The sequence below is a fragment of the Pristiophorus japonicus genome, chromosome 1 (genome assembly GCF_044704955.1).
Source record: "Pristiophorus japonicus isolate sPriJap1 chromosome 1, sPriJap1.hap1, whole genome shotgun sequence".
In the NCBI taxonomy this organism is placed as follows: Eukaryota; Metazoa; Chordata; class Chondrichthyes; family Pristiophoridae; genus Pristiophorus; species Pristiophorus japonicus.
This window is the reverse complement of record NC_091977.1, coordinates 298,679,498-298,696,636: the sequence shown is the minus strand read 5'-3', so window position 1 is coordinate 298,696,636 and position 17,139 is coordinate 298,679,498. Positions and strand designations below refer to the sequence as shown.

Sequence of the window (17,139 nt, the reverse complement as noted above, 5' to 3'; positions counted from 1 at the left end):
ACGTTTAAAATTCTAACGGGGTTAGACAGGTTAGATGCAGGAAGAATGTTCCCAATGTTGGGGAAGTCCAGAACCAGGGGACACAGTCTAAGGATAAGGGGTAAGCCATTTAGGACCGAGATGAGGAGGAATTTCTTCACCCAGAGAGTGGTGAACCTGTGGAATTCTCTACCACAGAAAGTTGTTGAGGCCAATTCACTAAATATATTCAAAAAGGAGTTAGATGAAGTCCTTACTACTAGGGGAATCAAGGGGTATGGTGAGAAAGCAGGAATGGGGTACTGAAGTTGCATGTTCAGCCATGAACTCATTGAATGGCGGTGCAGGCTAGAAGGGCCGTATGGCCTACTGCTGCACCTATTTTCTATGTTTCTATGTCTCTATGTTTCTATGAGAAGAGTGTCCCAGAATTATTTTTTCTGAATTGGCCGAGGGTTTATCTCCCTGATTGTTTTGCCTCTCCCAGGAATTTAATGGGTGGGATAGCTGGGGCTTGTGATACTTAGTCACAACATGACTGTATGGGACAGGTGCAATCGACCAGCTGGTCTTTCCCTGTCCATTACTTTCATATGTCAGCATGAAAGATATAGGTGGGTCAATGTTGGAAGGGTCCCAGTACCCATTAGCGCACTCACCATGCTTACAGCAGCTCAGACCTTTCGGGCTCCCATTATAACCAGCACAACATTATGGTATGCGCTGATCACAGGTATTTGCACTCGGTGTAGGAGTAAAGAAAGACTTAGGAATGGAATTTCCTGTCCCAGGCCATTAACGTGGCCCAGGAGCACTCTTGGGTACAATGCCAGCATAATGGGACTGTGTATGTGCACAACTAAGCATTCAGTTTTGAAGCCAGTCTACACGGAGACTAGTTTGGCATTGCTCTATTAAGACTTTAGTTTGATTGGTTAGTCCTTTCAGCTTAGTGCAACCAGTTTCATATAGTATTTATCATGTTTTCTACCACTTGGGTTTATTTATGTATGGAAGTGCCAAGTGCTAAAGTTACATCTTCAGACAGCTGCTTATGACTTGCAAACCCAAGGGAGCAGCTTACACACTGGTGCAATCAATGCTTTGCAACCAGCCATTCACCACTAAAATCAGCAGCTGCAATTTTTGCATAAGAGAGAACCATATCGCAGATTTTATGGGATTATCTGTTTATTACTTTGCTGAAATATTATAGAATATTTTGACCTACCTATTGCCTTCAGTTAGCAGTGGCTTCTCGGGTGTGGTAGTAGGCTTGTCAGACTCGGGTGTTTGATCTAATCCACTGCCACGCAACAGAGACGCAGTTTCTCCCTCATTCATTTCTGCTGGTCGCCTTTTGATTGGAGTGGTCGGAGAAACTCCATCTGTAACATTTCCGTAATTCCCTGTAAAAATGAAATGCAACATCTAACTTCCCATTCTCATTCTGACCTTTTGGTCCAATAATTGCTCGGTTATTTAGTATGCAACCTAAATTTATCTCTGTTTGTGTTTCATTCTGTGAAGTCCATTCTTAAATATCCTTGCAAGCGGGATAGAGTATAAAAGCAGAGAAGTCCTGCTACAACTGTACAGGGTATTGATGAGGCCACACCTAGAGTACTGCGTATAGTTTTGGTCTCCGTATTTAAAGAAGGATATACTTGGAGGCTGTTTAGAGAAGGTTCACTCAGTTGATTCTGGAGATGAGGGGGTTGACTTATGAAGATAGGTTAAGTAGGTTGGGCGTTCAAAAGAATGAGAGGTGATCTTATTGAAACATATAAGATAATGAGGGGGCTCGACAAGTTGGATGCAGAAAGGATATTTCCACTCATAGGGGAAACTAAAACTAGGGGACATAGTCTCAGAATAAGGGGCCGCCCATTTAAAACTGAGATGAGGAGGAATTTCTTCGCTCAGAGGGTTGTAAATCTGTGGAATTCTCTGCCCCAGAGAGCTGTGGAGGCTAGGTCATTGAATATATTTAAGGTGGAGACAAACAGATTTTTGAGCGATAAGGGAATAAAAGGTTACGGGGAACGGGCAGGGAAGTGGAGCTGAGCCCATGACCAGATCAGCCATGATCTTATTAAATGGCGGACCAGGCTCAAGGGGCCAAATAGCCTACTCCTGCTCCTATTTCTTATGTTCTGTGTTTATGTTCCTGATCCATACACGCACTTCCTCACAGCACCTCATTGCACCAGTAAGAAGTAAGAAGATTAAAGGAGACTTTACACTTCAAGTTTGTAAATTTATTAATGGCCCAGATTTTGCAGTCAGCGGCGAATGAATAGCGTCAGCCATTCATTACATTTACACTTGCCACAGACATTCCATGGGCTTCTGCATTGGAACTCATGGTTAGTAGAAATCTATAACAGTACGGTGCCTTCGACAGGGGACCTGGGACCTGTGTGAACATAAATACAGCAACTTCACGCCGACCCATTTGTTCAATGCTGCGTCTCTCGGAGTAATACTGTTATAGGGAAGTTTCTGGAGGAACAGGGCAACGGACAGGAACTTCCGATGAACCTTACCATTATTTTTACGATGTAACTATTTGCACTGCACTTTTTTTGACAGACAGGTGTCAAGCCCCTTCCGACCCCCCCCCCACCCCCCCAACCACCACCACCATGCCCCATGCCCATACTGCCCTTTTTTTGACATACATGTGACAAGCCCTGCCCCTGTCAATTTCCGTCCCCCCTCCCGGCCAGAATCATTCCCTCCACGGGGTGCCGAGAAGCAGGACCTGAGGCTCCAACTCTCTCTCCCCTGGCCAATGTGGGGCCGAGAGCGGCCGGCATGGGGCCGGGAGTGGCAGGCCTGGGGCAGAGAGGGAGAGAGAGAGGCTGGGGAAGAGAGAGGCTGGGGGAGAGAGAGAGAGGCTGAGGGGAGAGACAGAGAGGCTGGGGGAGAGTGAGAGACACTGGGGGGAGAGAGAGAGGCTGGGGGAGAGAGAAAGAGGCCCACGGGAGAGAGCGAGAGACTGGGGGAGAGAGACAAAGAGGCTCGGGGAGAGAGCGAGAGACTGGGGGGGAGAGAGAGAGAGAGACTGGGGAGAGAGAGAGAGAGGCTGGGGAGAGTGAGAGAGGCTGGGGGAGAGTGAGAGAGGCTGGGGGGAGAGAGGCTGGGGGTGAGAGAGAGAGAGACACGGGTGGGGGGGCGGGGAGAGACATAGGTGGGGGGCGGGGACTCGGAGGGGAGAGAGGGAACTCAGGGAAGAAGGATCACGTTCTTCCAACCCCCTACAAGGGACATCGTTAGAGTGGATGATATCCAGAAGGCATGACACTGTCACTATTCATTTCATACCCAATAAACCTGTTAAGAATCCGTACACAATGCACAATGCCTGCCCCATCTATGTTGAGGTGGGGGCGGTGGGGAGGATGCACTTGCGCTGGGGTAAGGCACTTTGACTGGCCGAAGGATGTAGTTGGACTGGGGTAAGGCACTTTGGCTGGGGGAGGGATATACTTGGACTGGGGTAAGGCACTTTGACTGGCAGAAGGATGTACTTGGACTGGGGTAAGGCACTTTGGCTGGGAGAGGGATGGACTGGGGTAAGGCACTTTGGCTGGGAGAGGGATGGACTTGGACTGGGGTAAGGCACTTTGACTGGGAGAAGGCACTTTGACTGGGAGAGGGATGTACTTGGACTGGGGTAAGGCACTTTGACTTGGAGAGGGATGTACTTGGACTGGGGTAAGGCACTTTGGCTGGCCCTTGCTGTCTTTTGGGGAGCTCTGACCTGTGTTGCGAGTTACAATTTGCAAAGTCAGTGAGACCTTGGGATGGGCGGTTCCAGTAGCACATTCCTGTGAAACTTCAGGGTGTGGCTTATCATCCAAGGGGACCAATCAGAAACAAAAGGTGGAGCATGGTGGCCAGTACAAATAAGCACGTCCTTATTTTTACCACAAGATCCAGGGCACTGTGAGAGTAATGAGGAAAGAATAGATTCCCCCAAGTTCAGAGGGTATAGGGAGGATGATTGTGCTTTACTTTTTCACAATTTTACACTAGTTTATATTTGGATGGAGTTGTACACTTCAATCTCACAAACATTTGCTGCAAAAACCCTCCCAACCCAAGCCCACAATTTTGCACTCATTAAAATGAACAAATGGAAAATCGTAGGCATGGGAATGCATAAGTGGAAAATGCCGGCCAATGTTGGCATTGTATGTACATACTAATGTGCAAGTGTGGTAGCATTACCTGTTTCAGAGTGATTTTGTTGTATTGGCAGTGGCCATCAGAGACTGAGTGAGTGTAGAGGCACTACCTGACCTTATCCAAGGGTGAAGATGGATTTCACTAACTTCATTGTATCTGAAGTTGGTGGAGTGCGTGCATACACCCAGCTTTCCTCTCATATCTGTCCTACACTTCCTCTGAAGGGTATAGTGTAGTGAGGGAGACATTGTTGAACAGCTATTACTGTTCATTGAAATAAAACTTCAATGTAGAGTGGAATGCTTTCTCACTCTGCACTCAGTGACTGTTCAGTAGAGACACTGGGCTTGCACAGTTCAGCATTTGCTGATGCGGCAAAACACTGACAACGAAAGACACTCAAACTAATCAAGTAAGTCAAGAGAGACAACTGTGACTCCTTACCTAAAGATACCTCAAAGCTGATTGGCTTTTCACCAATTTTCCTGTCGATCATTGTTGCTTCAAACACTGTACCAAACAGAAGAAAATCTTGTACAGTTTCTTCATCAATCTGAAAAAGGCATTTGTTAGTCACAGCAGGTAATACTGAGAAGATAAATAGTAAATATAGATTCAGAATAAAAATCTGCATTTCTTCCAGTTTTTCCAAATGATTTAAATATCCGAGATAAAATTGAACAGGAAACACCCAATTCTCAAACCACATCTTTTAAAATGAGAATATTTATTGCCATTCTTCCTGTCCTATACTTTGTTTTTCTCAACGCCTTTTATTTGGATTGAAATCACACTTAATATATTAATGAACTGAATACCAGATATTAAGGGGTAGAAGTTTAGAGCTTGGTATGTGTTGCACCTGTTTTCGGGTGTAAAGCGACCGCAGAGTATACTAATTCAACAGTGGGACAGCTTGCGCCCAATCTGCACAAGTGTTGGTCCCACTACTAAATGCATAGGACTAATTTTTTAAGCGTCCTGGGAGGCCACCTAATATTGCTGTTGGGCCCTTGAATTTGTTAATGCGGGGTCCAACACCGGTGCAAGGATCCCTTTACACAATTAGTTATCAATGAGAAGAGCAGACATTGGGCCTGCCACATTCATCATTCTTCAGCAGCCAACTAAAGGTAGGTTAGTTTTAATACAAAAAACCTTCTGGGGAGCCTAGAGGACCCACTCATTTCTATCTCCAAGCAGTAAAACCTTCAATAAAATAGTACAACATTTCTTTATTCACTAATATTTTAATGTACTTATTACCAACATGGTGCGTGTAATTTTAAACATCCCTGATTTGCACACAGCAGCTGCTCACTCCAAACAGCCTACTTCAGCTGGAACAATGTAACTGTCCTCTGCACTGCAGACCTCTGAACTACTGGTATAAATATTACTCTATGACTGGTCAATATAAAATGTGGTTCCAACTAGGAGAGCTGAGTACCCTAGGGGTAGTGTTGCTGCTTAAAGAGGAGATTAACACAATAGTAAGGAAGGACATTAGCTTGGATGATGTGGAATCTCTATGGGTAGAGCTACAGAACACCAAAGGGCAGAAAACGTTAGTGGGAGTTGTGTACAGACCACAGTAGTAGTGAGGTTGGGGATTGCATCAAAAAGGAAATGAGGGATGCGTGCAAAGAAGGTACAGCAGTTATCATGTGTGACTTTAATCTACATATAGATTGGGTTAACCAAACTGGTCGCAATACGGTGGAGGAGGATTTCCTGGAATGTAAAAGGGATGGTTTTCCAGACCAATATGTCGAGGAACCAACTAGAGAGCTGACCATCCGAGACTGGGTGTTGTGTAATGAGAGAGGATTAATTAGCAATCTTGTTGTGCGAGGCCCCTTGGGGAAGAGTGATCATAATATGGTAGAATTCTTCATTAAGATGGAGAGTGACACCGTTAATTCAGAGACTAAGGTCCTGAACTTAAAGAAAGGTAAGTTCGATGGTATGAGACATGAATTGGCGAGGATAGACTGGCGAATGATACTTAAAGGGTTGAGGGTGGATAGGCAATGGCAGACATTTAAAGATCACATGGATGAACTTCAACAATTGTACATCCCTGTCTGGCGTAAAAATAAAACGAGGAAGGTGGCTCAACTGTGGCCAACAAGGGAAATTAGGGATAGTGTTAAATCCAAGGAAGAGGCATATAAATTGGCCAGAAAAAGCAGCAAATCTGAGGACTGGGAGAAATTTAGAATTCAGCAGAGGAGGACAAAGGGTTTAATTAGGAGGGGGGAAATAGAGCATGAGAGTAAGCTTACAGGGAACATAAAAAGTGACTGCAAAAGCTTCTATAGTTATGTGAAGAGAAAAAGATTAGTGATGACAAATGTAGGTCCCTTGCAGTCAGAATCAGGTGAATTTATAATGGGGAACGAAGAAATGGCAGACCAATTGAACAAATACTTTGGTTCTGTCTTCACTAAGGAAGACACAAATAACCTTCCGAAAATACTAGGGGACCGAGGGTCTAGCTAGAAGGAGGAACTGAGGGAAATCCTTATTAGTCAGTAAATGGTGTTAGGGAAATTGATGGGATTGAAGGCCGATAAATCCCCAGGGCCTGATAGTCTGCATCCCAGAGTAATTAAGGAAGTGGCTCCAGAAATAGTGGATGCATTGGTGGTCATTTTCCAACATTCTATAGAATCTGGATCAGTTCCTAACGACTGGAGGGTAGCTAATGTAGCCCCACTTTTTAAAAAAGGAGGGAGAGAGAAAACAGAGAATTATGGACCGGTTAGCCTGACATCGGTAATGGGGAAAATGTTGGAATCAATTATTAAAGATGTAATAGCAGCATATTTGGAAAGCAGTACCAGGATCGGTTCAAGTCAGCATGGATTTATGAAAGGGAAATCATGCTTGACAAATCTTCTAGAATTTTTTGAGGATGTAATTAGTAGAGTGGACAAGGGAGAACCAGTGGATTTGGTGTATTTGGACTTTCAAAAGGTTTTTGACAAGGTCCCACACAAGAGATTAGTGTGCAAAATTAAAGCACATGGTATTGGGGGTAATGTATTGACGTGGATAGAGAACTGGTTGGCAGACAGGAAGCACAGAGTAGGAATAAACAGGTCCATTTCAGAATGGCAGGCAGTGACTAGTGGGGTACCATAAGGTTCAGTGCTGGGAGCCCAGCTATTTACACTATACATTAATGATTTAGACAAAGGAATTGAGTGTAATATCTCCAAGTTTGCAGATGACACTAAGCTGGGTGGCAGTGTGAGCTGTAAGGAGGATGCTAAGAGGCTGCAAGGTGACTTGGCCAGTTAGGTGAGTGGGCAAATGCATGGCAGATGCAGTATAATGTGGATAAATGTGAGGCTATCCACTTTGGTGGCAAAAACAGGAAGGCAAAATATTATCTGAATGGTGACAGATTAGGAAAAGCGGAGGTGCAACGAGACCTGGGTGTCATGGTACATCAGTCATTGAAAGTAGGCATGCAGGTAGAGCAGACGGTGAAGAAGGCAAATGGCATGTTGGCCTTCATAGTGAGAGGATTTGAGTATGGGAGCAGGGAGGTCTTACTGCAGTTGTACAGGGCCTTGGTGAGGCCTCACTTTGAATATTGTGTACAGTTTTGGTCTCCTAATCTGAGGAAGGACATTCTTGCTGTAATGTCTGTAAGCTTGTAATGTTTGTAGCTCCACACTGTGGATGTGGACGTCTTGTGTACTGCAAGTGCTGGGTTAATAATAAACAGAACTAGCCAGATTTCCGGAGACTTCCAAGAGAGCTGCCTGCCATGTTAGGAAGCTGTGTGTGCTGTGCTCTGTGAGTATATCACATTTGGCGATTGAGATGGGATTTTTTGGATGATTTAAAGCTGAAATTTTGTTGGTGAAGGTTTCAGCCAGCCGACAGAGAGACTTTGGAAGTTTCTGTCTTTGGAAAAAAAGCTACAAAATCCGAGGTAAAATACAGCACACGGTGTGAACAGCTAGAGATTAAAATGGCAGGTATATTGGGACATTTGGGTGAATATAGACATGACCGGGAACATATTAAAGCATATATGGATCGGCTAGAATTGTATTTCATTGCAAATAACATAATCGAAGTTCCAGACAATGCAGTCCAGAACTGGGCTGTGTTGGAACGTAAGACAGCGATCTTCTTATCGGAGGTAGGTCCGGCATTATATGACACTCTTGTAAATCTGCTTGTGCCTGACGAGCCAAAGGACACAATGCTTAAAGAGATTTTGACAAAGCTGGAGCAGCACTATAACCCCAAACTATTAGAAATTGCTGAAAGCTATCGTTTCAGGATTCGGAATCAAAAGGCTGATGAAAGTATCAGTGCATTAAAGAAGCTATCGTTGCACTGTAATTTTGGAAACTTTCAAAACCGAGCATTACGGGATCATTTTGTTTGTGGGGTGAAAAATGATGCGATCAGAAGGAAGTTATTGATGATGGATGACTTGACTTTTGAGATTGCTTGTCAGACAGCGAGGTCGATGGGTATGGCCGAACAATATTCCCGAGAATTAAATAATAATTACGGTCGTCAGTCAACCGAGGTAAATCACCTGCAGGTTCAAAGTAAAAGACGGGCATGGCCTAAAGTCTCAGAAACTGGAAATTCTACCAGAGCGTCGAAGTCGTGCTACAGGTGCCTGGGACAACACATTGCTCAAAGTTGTCCATACGTGAAGGCAGAGTGTTTCTTCTGCAGAAAGACTGGGATTTTGCGAAGGCATGCCGACTGAAGGGTAAACAAGCTTTTACAGCTATGAGTCCAGCGTTCAAAGCTATGAGTAGAAATCCCAAGAGACTACATAGCATGGAAGAACAACAACAGGACGAGGAGATGTTAGAATTACACGTCATCAGGAGCACAAGGTTAACGGACAGCGATTCGGAAAGCATCAAATCCACATAGATGTTGCAGGATTCAAGATACCAATGGAAATTGACACGGATGCCTCCATGAGTGTAATACCGGAGTCACTGTACCTCGACAAATTGCGTGATTTTCAACTGGAGAAATCCAAGATAGAGCTGCGAGGCTACTCGGGAGAGAAAATTCCTGTGGTAGGTCGTATCACCGTACCGGTGAAAAATAAAGATCAATTTCAGAACTTGCCTCTAATAGTAGTAAAAGGAGGCAAGCCTGCCTTACTAGGAAGAAATTGGTTGAGCTCACTGAAGCTGGATTGGAGTAAGATTTTCTGTGTGGAAGCGAGATTTTCATCAACGGATGAGGTTATCAAGCATTATCCGAAGGTGTTCTGCGAATCGGGCAGTCCGATCCAAGGCTTCAAGGCGAGTGTCAGGGTACAGAAGGACGCTAGATCGGTTTACTACAAGCCACGTTCCGTACCATATCCATTCAAGGAGAAAGTTGAGCAAGAACTCAAAAGACTAGAGACTGAGAACCTTATATGTAAGATAGATCGATGTCATTGGGCCACACCCATTGTTGTTGTACCTAAGTCTGATGGTAAGGTAAGATTGTGTGGTGATTATAAAATAACCGTAAACCAGGTCCTAGAGGGTAATGTCCCCAATACATTGCCGAATATAGAAGATTTTTTCTCAACACTGACAGGTGGTCAGATCTTCTCAAAACTGGATCTTACGAATGCCTACTTACAGCTTGAACATGTTTGACTATAAATACTTATCTAGGTCTATATCAATTTAATAGGCTACCGTTTGGAGTGTCTTCCGCCCCTGCCATATTCCAAGGGGTGATGAACCAGATTTTGCAAGGTATTGAAGAGGTAGTATGTTATTTGGATGACATACTAATTTCAGCACCAAATAGGCAAATTCATAATAACATATTGAATAAAGTCCTCAAATGGCTAGAGAAGCACGGAGTACGAGTGTCTGCTCGTAAGTGTGAGTTATTAAAAAACTCAGTGGAGTACTTAGGGTACAGAGTAGACAAAGATGGTTTACATCCAACCATGGAAAAATTGGATGCAATTAGAAATGCACCCACTCCCAGGAATGTCACTGAACTTCGTTCATTCTTGCCTCTTTTGAACTATTATGGGAAGTTCCTACCAAATTTGGCTACAGTATTACATCCACTGAATGAACTTTTGAAAAACAGGTCGATTGGAAGTGGTCAAAAGAATGCGATACAGCATTCAAGGAGTGTAAAAGCAAATTGGTAGAGAGTACCATGTTAGTTCATTATGACATATCTAAGGAGATTAAGCTAGCATGTGATGCCTCTCCATATGGAGTTGGGGCAGTAATCTCTCATGTATTAAGTAGTGGGGAGGAGAGACCAATTGCTTTTGTTTCATGCACTTTCAGTGTCAGTGAGAGTAATTATGTGCAAATTGAAAGGGAAGCTTTGGCATTAATTTTTGGGGTCAAGAAGTTTCACAAATACTTGTATGGTCGTAAGTTTACCATCGTTATGGACCATAAGCCACTAACAGCAATCCTCCATCCAAAGTCCCCAGTTCCAACATTAGCTGCAGCCCGAATGCAGAGATGGGTTTTGATTTTGTCATCATATACATATGATATTGAGTACAGTAATGCTGATGCAATGTCTAGATTGCCTTCCCCATAACAAGTTACACCCGATAGGGAAGAAGTGTTTTATTTTTCATACATTGATGAACTGCCAGTCACAGCTGAAGAGATTGGTAGAGCAACCAAACGTGACCCAGTGATGTCAAAGGTGTATGAGTATATTGCAAATGAATGGCCAAACCAGGTAACAGACAAAGATACACATCCATTCTTCATTCGTAGGAATGAATTATCAGTAGATAAAGATTGTATCATGTGGGGTGCAAGAGTGGTAATACCAAATAAATTCAGGTCCAAATTATTAGGAGACCTCCATGACCAGCACCTGGGAATGTGCTTGACCAAGAGTTTTGCACGCAGTTATTTATGGTGGCCAGGTCTTGATAAAGATATAGAGTACATCGTGAGTCAGTGTACGACATGTCAATCGGTAAGCAAGCAACCGCCACCTGTACCATTACATCCATGAAAATGGCCTCCCAGGGTGTGGCAAAGGCTACATATTGATTTTGCTGAGTTAGAAGGACAACAATTGTTCATTGTGATTGATAACTATTCGAAGTGGGTTGAGGTGTTTCCAATGTGAAAAATAACAACAAGTAAAACATTGGACATTTTACGAAAATTATTTTCTTCATTTGGCCTCCCTGAAGAAATTGTTTTGGATAATGGACCACAATTTCGTCAGAAGAATTTGCACAATCACGAGCAAAAATGGTGTGAAACATATCAAGGTTCCACCATACTATCCTGCTTCGAATGGTGCAGCAGAGCGCACTGTACAAATTGTAAAACGTGCCCTCATAAAACAAATGTTAGATCCAAATCCAAGGAAAAGACAGTTGTCATTGGATCACAAATTGGCTAATTTTTTGATTACATATCGAAATACTCCACATACAACTACTGGTAAAACACCAGTAGAGTTGTTTCTCCAACGACAGCCTCGAACCAGATTCTCGTTGTTAAAGCCAAATTTGGCACAGTCCGTAGAAAAGATACAATTAAGACAGAAAGAGAGTCATGATAGAGGTAGGGTAAAAGAAAGAAGTGTGAAATTAAACCAGAACGTGAGAGTGAAGAACCATCACCATAAATGGTTAAAGTGGTTACCAGGAAGAGTGGTGAAGATATGTGGTGTTCGCACATATTTGGTAAAGATGTTTGATAATGGACAGGTTAGGTTTGTTCATATTGATCATATTTTACCTACAGACATGGAAGGAGTTGAAGGTGGGAATGATTCAATTATTTCTGACTCATGAGATAGTTTTGATACACCAGTAGCAAATCCTAAATCCAATGTACTGGAAACAAATCCAGGAGAGAATCAAAATCAAAGTCTGAGTCCGAGTCAGGAAAACAAAGAGCCTGAAGTTAGAGTGAGTTCAAATGAAAATCAAGGAAATTCTGTGGAGGAAAACATTCCTCAGGATGAGCCTTGAATGAGTTTAGATTCGAGACCATGTTTGAAAGGTTCTGTTCGAGAGCGAAGGTATCCTCTTCGAAACAGAAAACAAGTGGTAAAGTTAAATTTGTAAATATGGAAAAAAAATAAGTTTATATCCTGTGTTATGTATAAACATGAAAGTTTTATATGATGTTTATTATGATAGTTTCTTCATTAAGGAGGGAGAAGTGTAATGTCTGTAAGCTTGTAATGTTTGTAGCTCCACACTATGGATGTGGACATATTGTGTACTGCAAGTGCAGGGTTAATAATGAACAGAACTCGGCAGATTTCCGGAGACTTCCAAGAGAGCTGCCTGCCATGTTAGGAAGCTGTGTGTGCTGTGCTCTGTGAATATATCACATTTGCTATTGAGGGAGTGCAGCGAAGGTTCACCTGACTGATTCCTGGGATGGCAGGACTGACATATGAAGAAAGACTGGATCGACTAGGCTTATATTCACTAGAATTTCGAAGAATGAGAGGGAATCTCATATAAACATATAAAATTCTGATGGGATTGGACAGGTTAGATGCAGGAAAAATGTTCCCGATGTTGGGGAAGTCCAGAACCAGTGGTCACAGTCTAAGGATAAGGGGCAAGCCATTTAGGACCGAGATGAGGAGAAACTTCTTCACTCTGAGAATTGTGAACCTGTGGAATTCTCTACCACAGAAAGTTGTTGAGGCCAGTTTGTTAGATGGATTCAAATGGAAGTTAGGTGTGGCCCTTACGGCTAAAGGGATCAAGGGGTATGAAGAGAAAGCAGGAATGGGGTACTGAAGTTGCATGATCAGCCATGATCATATTGAATGGTGGTGCAGGCTCGAAGGGCCAAATGGCCTACTCCTGCACCTATTTTCTATGTTTCTATGTTTCTATGTATGTGGGAAAGGCCAGCTGTTCCTCCTGTGATGGAGTCACCTACTGTGATGAAGCAGGCACTCGCAGCCTGATAGAGCTGAAGAGACTTCTTGCGACAGAGCAAAACGATATGGAAGGTTAAGCATATCAAACTGATAGAATAGCCACTTTTAACCTAGATGCCTAGGTCTGGACTTGTTTTTTAAGACCATTCAATATCCTGACAAAACTAAACAGCGGCCTTGACATCCTTCCTGAGGCGTGGTGTCCAGATTGGACACAATACTCTAAGTGGGGCCTAACCAGCAATTTATAACAGTTCAGCAAAACTTCCTTGCTTTTGTACTCTTTGTGTTGGATTTTCGGTTCTGCTCATTTTGGGGCATTAATGGCAGTGGGGCAGGGCAGTAAATGATGGCACCCAGAAACGGTTTATGCCTCAGTCAGCAAAATTCATCAGCTGGGCCTTGAGTGTGGGGCAGAGCGCTAAGGGAGGTGTTCCACACTTCTCTCAGGGTGCTAGGCTAGCTGAGCATGGGAAAATACCGAGTTAAAGAGCCAGCCTCGGAGTGCTGTAAGAAAGGCCTGGGGGAGGGGAGGGAAGTGGTGGTAAACCTGAACAAAAAGCATCAAAATCATTCCCAATAAATACCTCACGCCACCACAACATAAATCGAAAAAAAAAAAACAATCACACTTACCTAAGGTCGACATTACTTACCTCATTGCAGCTGCTACAGCTCGGACCGCCCGCTTTCACAGGCGGTCCCATCAGGGCGCTCTATTGAGTGCTGTGGATGGAACAGCAGCCAAAAATCAAGCCGGTGTCACAGCCAGGGGCATTGCACACCGGTTTTCCTCTTCCAGGCGGTAATGCCCTGTCAAAACTGGCATCGAAAGTTCCGACGGGACGCTGGAAGTTGGCCGTCCACCCGGAAGTGTTTACCACCGTTATTGCCATCCCTCCGGGGTGCTAACAGGGGCAGCAGAAGACTGAAAAGCCAGCCCTATGCTTCGATTTATAAAGTCATGGATCCCAAATGGTTTTTGTAAAAAAAACAGCTTCTCCTGCCGCCTTCCTTGTTAAGAATTAGGAGCAAGAGTAGGCCATTCGGCCCCTTGAGCCTGCTCCACCATTCAATAAGACCATGGCTGATCTTCCACCTCGACTCCACTTTCCTGCACTATCCCCATATCTCTTGATTCCCTTAATATTCAATAATCTATCGCTCTCTGTCTTACATATGCTCAATGACTGAGCCTTCACAGTCCTCTCGGGTAGAGAATTCCAAAGATTCACCACCTTCTGAGTGAAGAAATTTCTCCTCATCTCAGTCCTAAATGGCCTACCCCTTATTCTGAGACTGTGACCCCTGGTTCTAGACTCCCCAACCAGGGGAAACATCCTCCCTGCATCTACCCTGTCAAGCCCTGTAAGAACTTTGTATGTTTCAATATCACCTCTCATTCTTCTAAACTCTAGAAAATATAGCCCTAGATTGCGAAATTCGATAGCGCCGTTTGGGACACTAACTTTTAAAATTTTGGAAACAGATTTGTCAAACCTGATTTCCCTTTCGTAAATCCGTGTTGACCCTGCCCAATCATATTATTATTTTCTATGTGCCCTGTTACCAGGTCCTTAATAATAGGTTCTAGCATTTTCCCTACTACTGATGTCAGGCTAACTGGTCTGTAGTTCCCCATGTTCTCTCTCCCTCCCTCCTTAAATAGCTGGGTTACATTTGTATCATTCTTTTCTAATTTCCCAGAAGCGAATAACTATTAGAGAAAGATAAGGGGGAATAAACCAATAAATAAAAATAATTTTCAAATTGGATTAAGTTAGTGAAAATTAACATTCATTACTGACAATGACCTGCACTGTATACAGATTCACATCTATCTATTCTTGGAACAAGAAACATTTAAAATTTCAATGATAAGGTTGACATATAATGTACATTTTACATTTTCAAACATATTTCAAAAGCTCAATAGACCTCTGTTACTATTAGCTGCACAATTTTTTTAACAATTTTGCTTTACGATGAAACTGAGCAAGAGATTAATGTGTATCTGTAATTCTGGTAAGTTAAATCCTAACCTGTAAAGTAATTATATTAAAGGGAAGTAGCATGAAACTATCTGAAATTAACCTATCTGCTTTTTCTGATTCCAACAAAAGTCTCGGAGATTGCAATCAAACTTGAAAACAGTTAATATATTGGTAATAAACTTTAAGGAAAAAATGTAACAGGGACCACAACTTCATTCCTTCTCAACTCATCATGCCCCCATCTCGAGATTAACTTGCAAGAACTGGTGATTGTAAAACAAACCCAAGAAGAAGGCTGTATTGATTCCACTTCAACTTCCGTAGATTTTGTCTTATCAGAAGAGCTAGAGGGTTTGGATTCTTCAGCTGTCGGCGACATCTTTTGGTCTTTCCCAGATTTCGGCTCTTTAGGCACAATCTTCAATTCGTTTGCTAGCTTAGAGAATCTGGAGTCAGCTGCCCCCGCTGACAGAATCTCCACTGCAATTTCAATCAGGAGACGGCCCCTGAATGATACTCCTTCTCCAAAGCCCATATTGAGCTCCTGATTATCATCCATTAGGGTATAATTGCGGGCTGAGCCGTACAAATTGATCCACGCTGGTCCAAAAGTTGGCAAAAATCCTGAAAGAAGCACACAATGATGTTTTTCTAGATAACAATTTTCACTTGATATCATTTTCCAATTTTTGAATATTAACAATTTATTTAATGCTTTTGTTCATTTGTTTTTGTCTTTATTATTTGTATTTCCCCCACCCTTGTTGGTCTTACTGTCCAAACTATGCTCCTCCTCAGTTTGGAGGGGAGGTGGGAAGGTCCAACCTGTTGACATCTGCACGGATATCATTTTAATGATGTTCCTTGATCAACCACCAGGAGTCACACATAAATGGTGAAAGAAGGGACCTACTCCCACCTTACACGCCAGATTATTTTGCTTCTGCTAGACAACTCAGCAAAATTATTAAACCTACCCCTCTGGAAATATCCCAAATCTCAAAGTCATTTGAGGCCATAATTGCAATTTGGGTCTCTTGGTAGATACTCCTAAGGCTAGTGTTGTAACTATTGAGCCATCCTTATTTCTTGAGTTAATGATATGGATACAAAGAATTTTTAGGCAAAGGCCATTAGGAACAAGCGCATTCAATTTTCAGAGATCAATGGCACCTACCTATCTCCGAACCATATTCTTCAGTCCCTTCTCCCTCCAAAATGCATGTAATCATCTACTGGGTTCATTTAAACAGTCTGCTTCAATGTCTTGCCCTAAAAACTCACTCCTCAACTATATTGTACCTTGGGGAAAACATTCCACCTGACTTCTCTTAACTCCTGATCGACTAATTTTAACTTCAGTCCCCTGGACTGGAGTTTCTTTCCTTCACCACAATGAACAATTTGCTTAAATCGATGTTATCAATTTCACTCAATCCTAAAAATGTCAATTTTCTCAAAATTTCCTCTCTTCCAAAGAAAACAAGCCTATGTTCTAAACCATGGCTCACTTAAAGTGTCCATATCAAAAATTGTCTTTGTTTTTCATCTGCATGCCCTCTCAAGGGTAATAAAATCCTTCCTCTGATTTGGTGACCTGAAATTGCACTTAGTATTCCCAGCAGGGTCGAACCACTGCTTTATATAACAATGTAGGGGTCATTTTCTGAAATAGTGTGCCTGGCACGAAACCTCACCCACCAGAAGCACCGATCAGAAATCCTACCAAACTTCCCACAACATTCCATCCATTAAAATTAATGAAAAATTGTAGGGGCTGCAACCAAATTCCTGACTGCCAATACCAGCGGGTACGACTTCGAGCCAGGAGTGCGATTTAAGAAAGTGGTCCCTTATAACTCTCGTAATTTGTACTTTGTCATCCTTCTGATGAAACCCAATACCTTATTTATCTTTTTTGCCCCAACTTCAACTCTCAGATCTTTTGAAATATGAAGAATTTATTTGAAAGTCTTAAATATATAAATCAAGAGAATAGCAATATTGTCAACAATATTATCTGTTCTCTCAAGTGGATTTAAAA

The 17,139-nt window shown here is 42.8% G+C and overlaps 1 protein-coding gene across 1 annotated transcript in view; it reads right to left on the bottom strand.

Annotated features, from left to right (window-relative positions):
- fer1l6 (fer-1 like family member 6) overlaps window positions 1-17,139 on the bottom strand; it is a 232,082-nt gene that overhangs the window by 169,790 nt on the left and 45,153 nt on the right. Inside the window, exons 11-13 of the mRNA XM_070879557.1 lie at window positions 15,379-15,719; window positions 4,621-4,729; window positions 1,211-1,388 (exon numbers count right to left, since the gene is read on the bottom strand). Of these exons, the coding sequence (XP_070735658.1) occupies window positions 1,211-1,388; window positions 4,621-4,729; window positions 15,379-15,719 (628 nt within the window). The remainder of the gene's footprint in view (window positions 1-1,210; window positions 1,389-4,620; window positions 4,730-15,378; window positions 15,720-17,139) is intronic.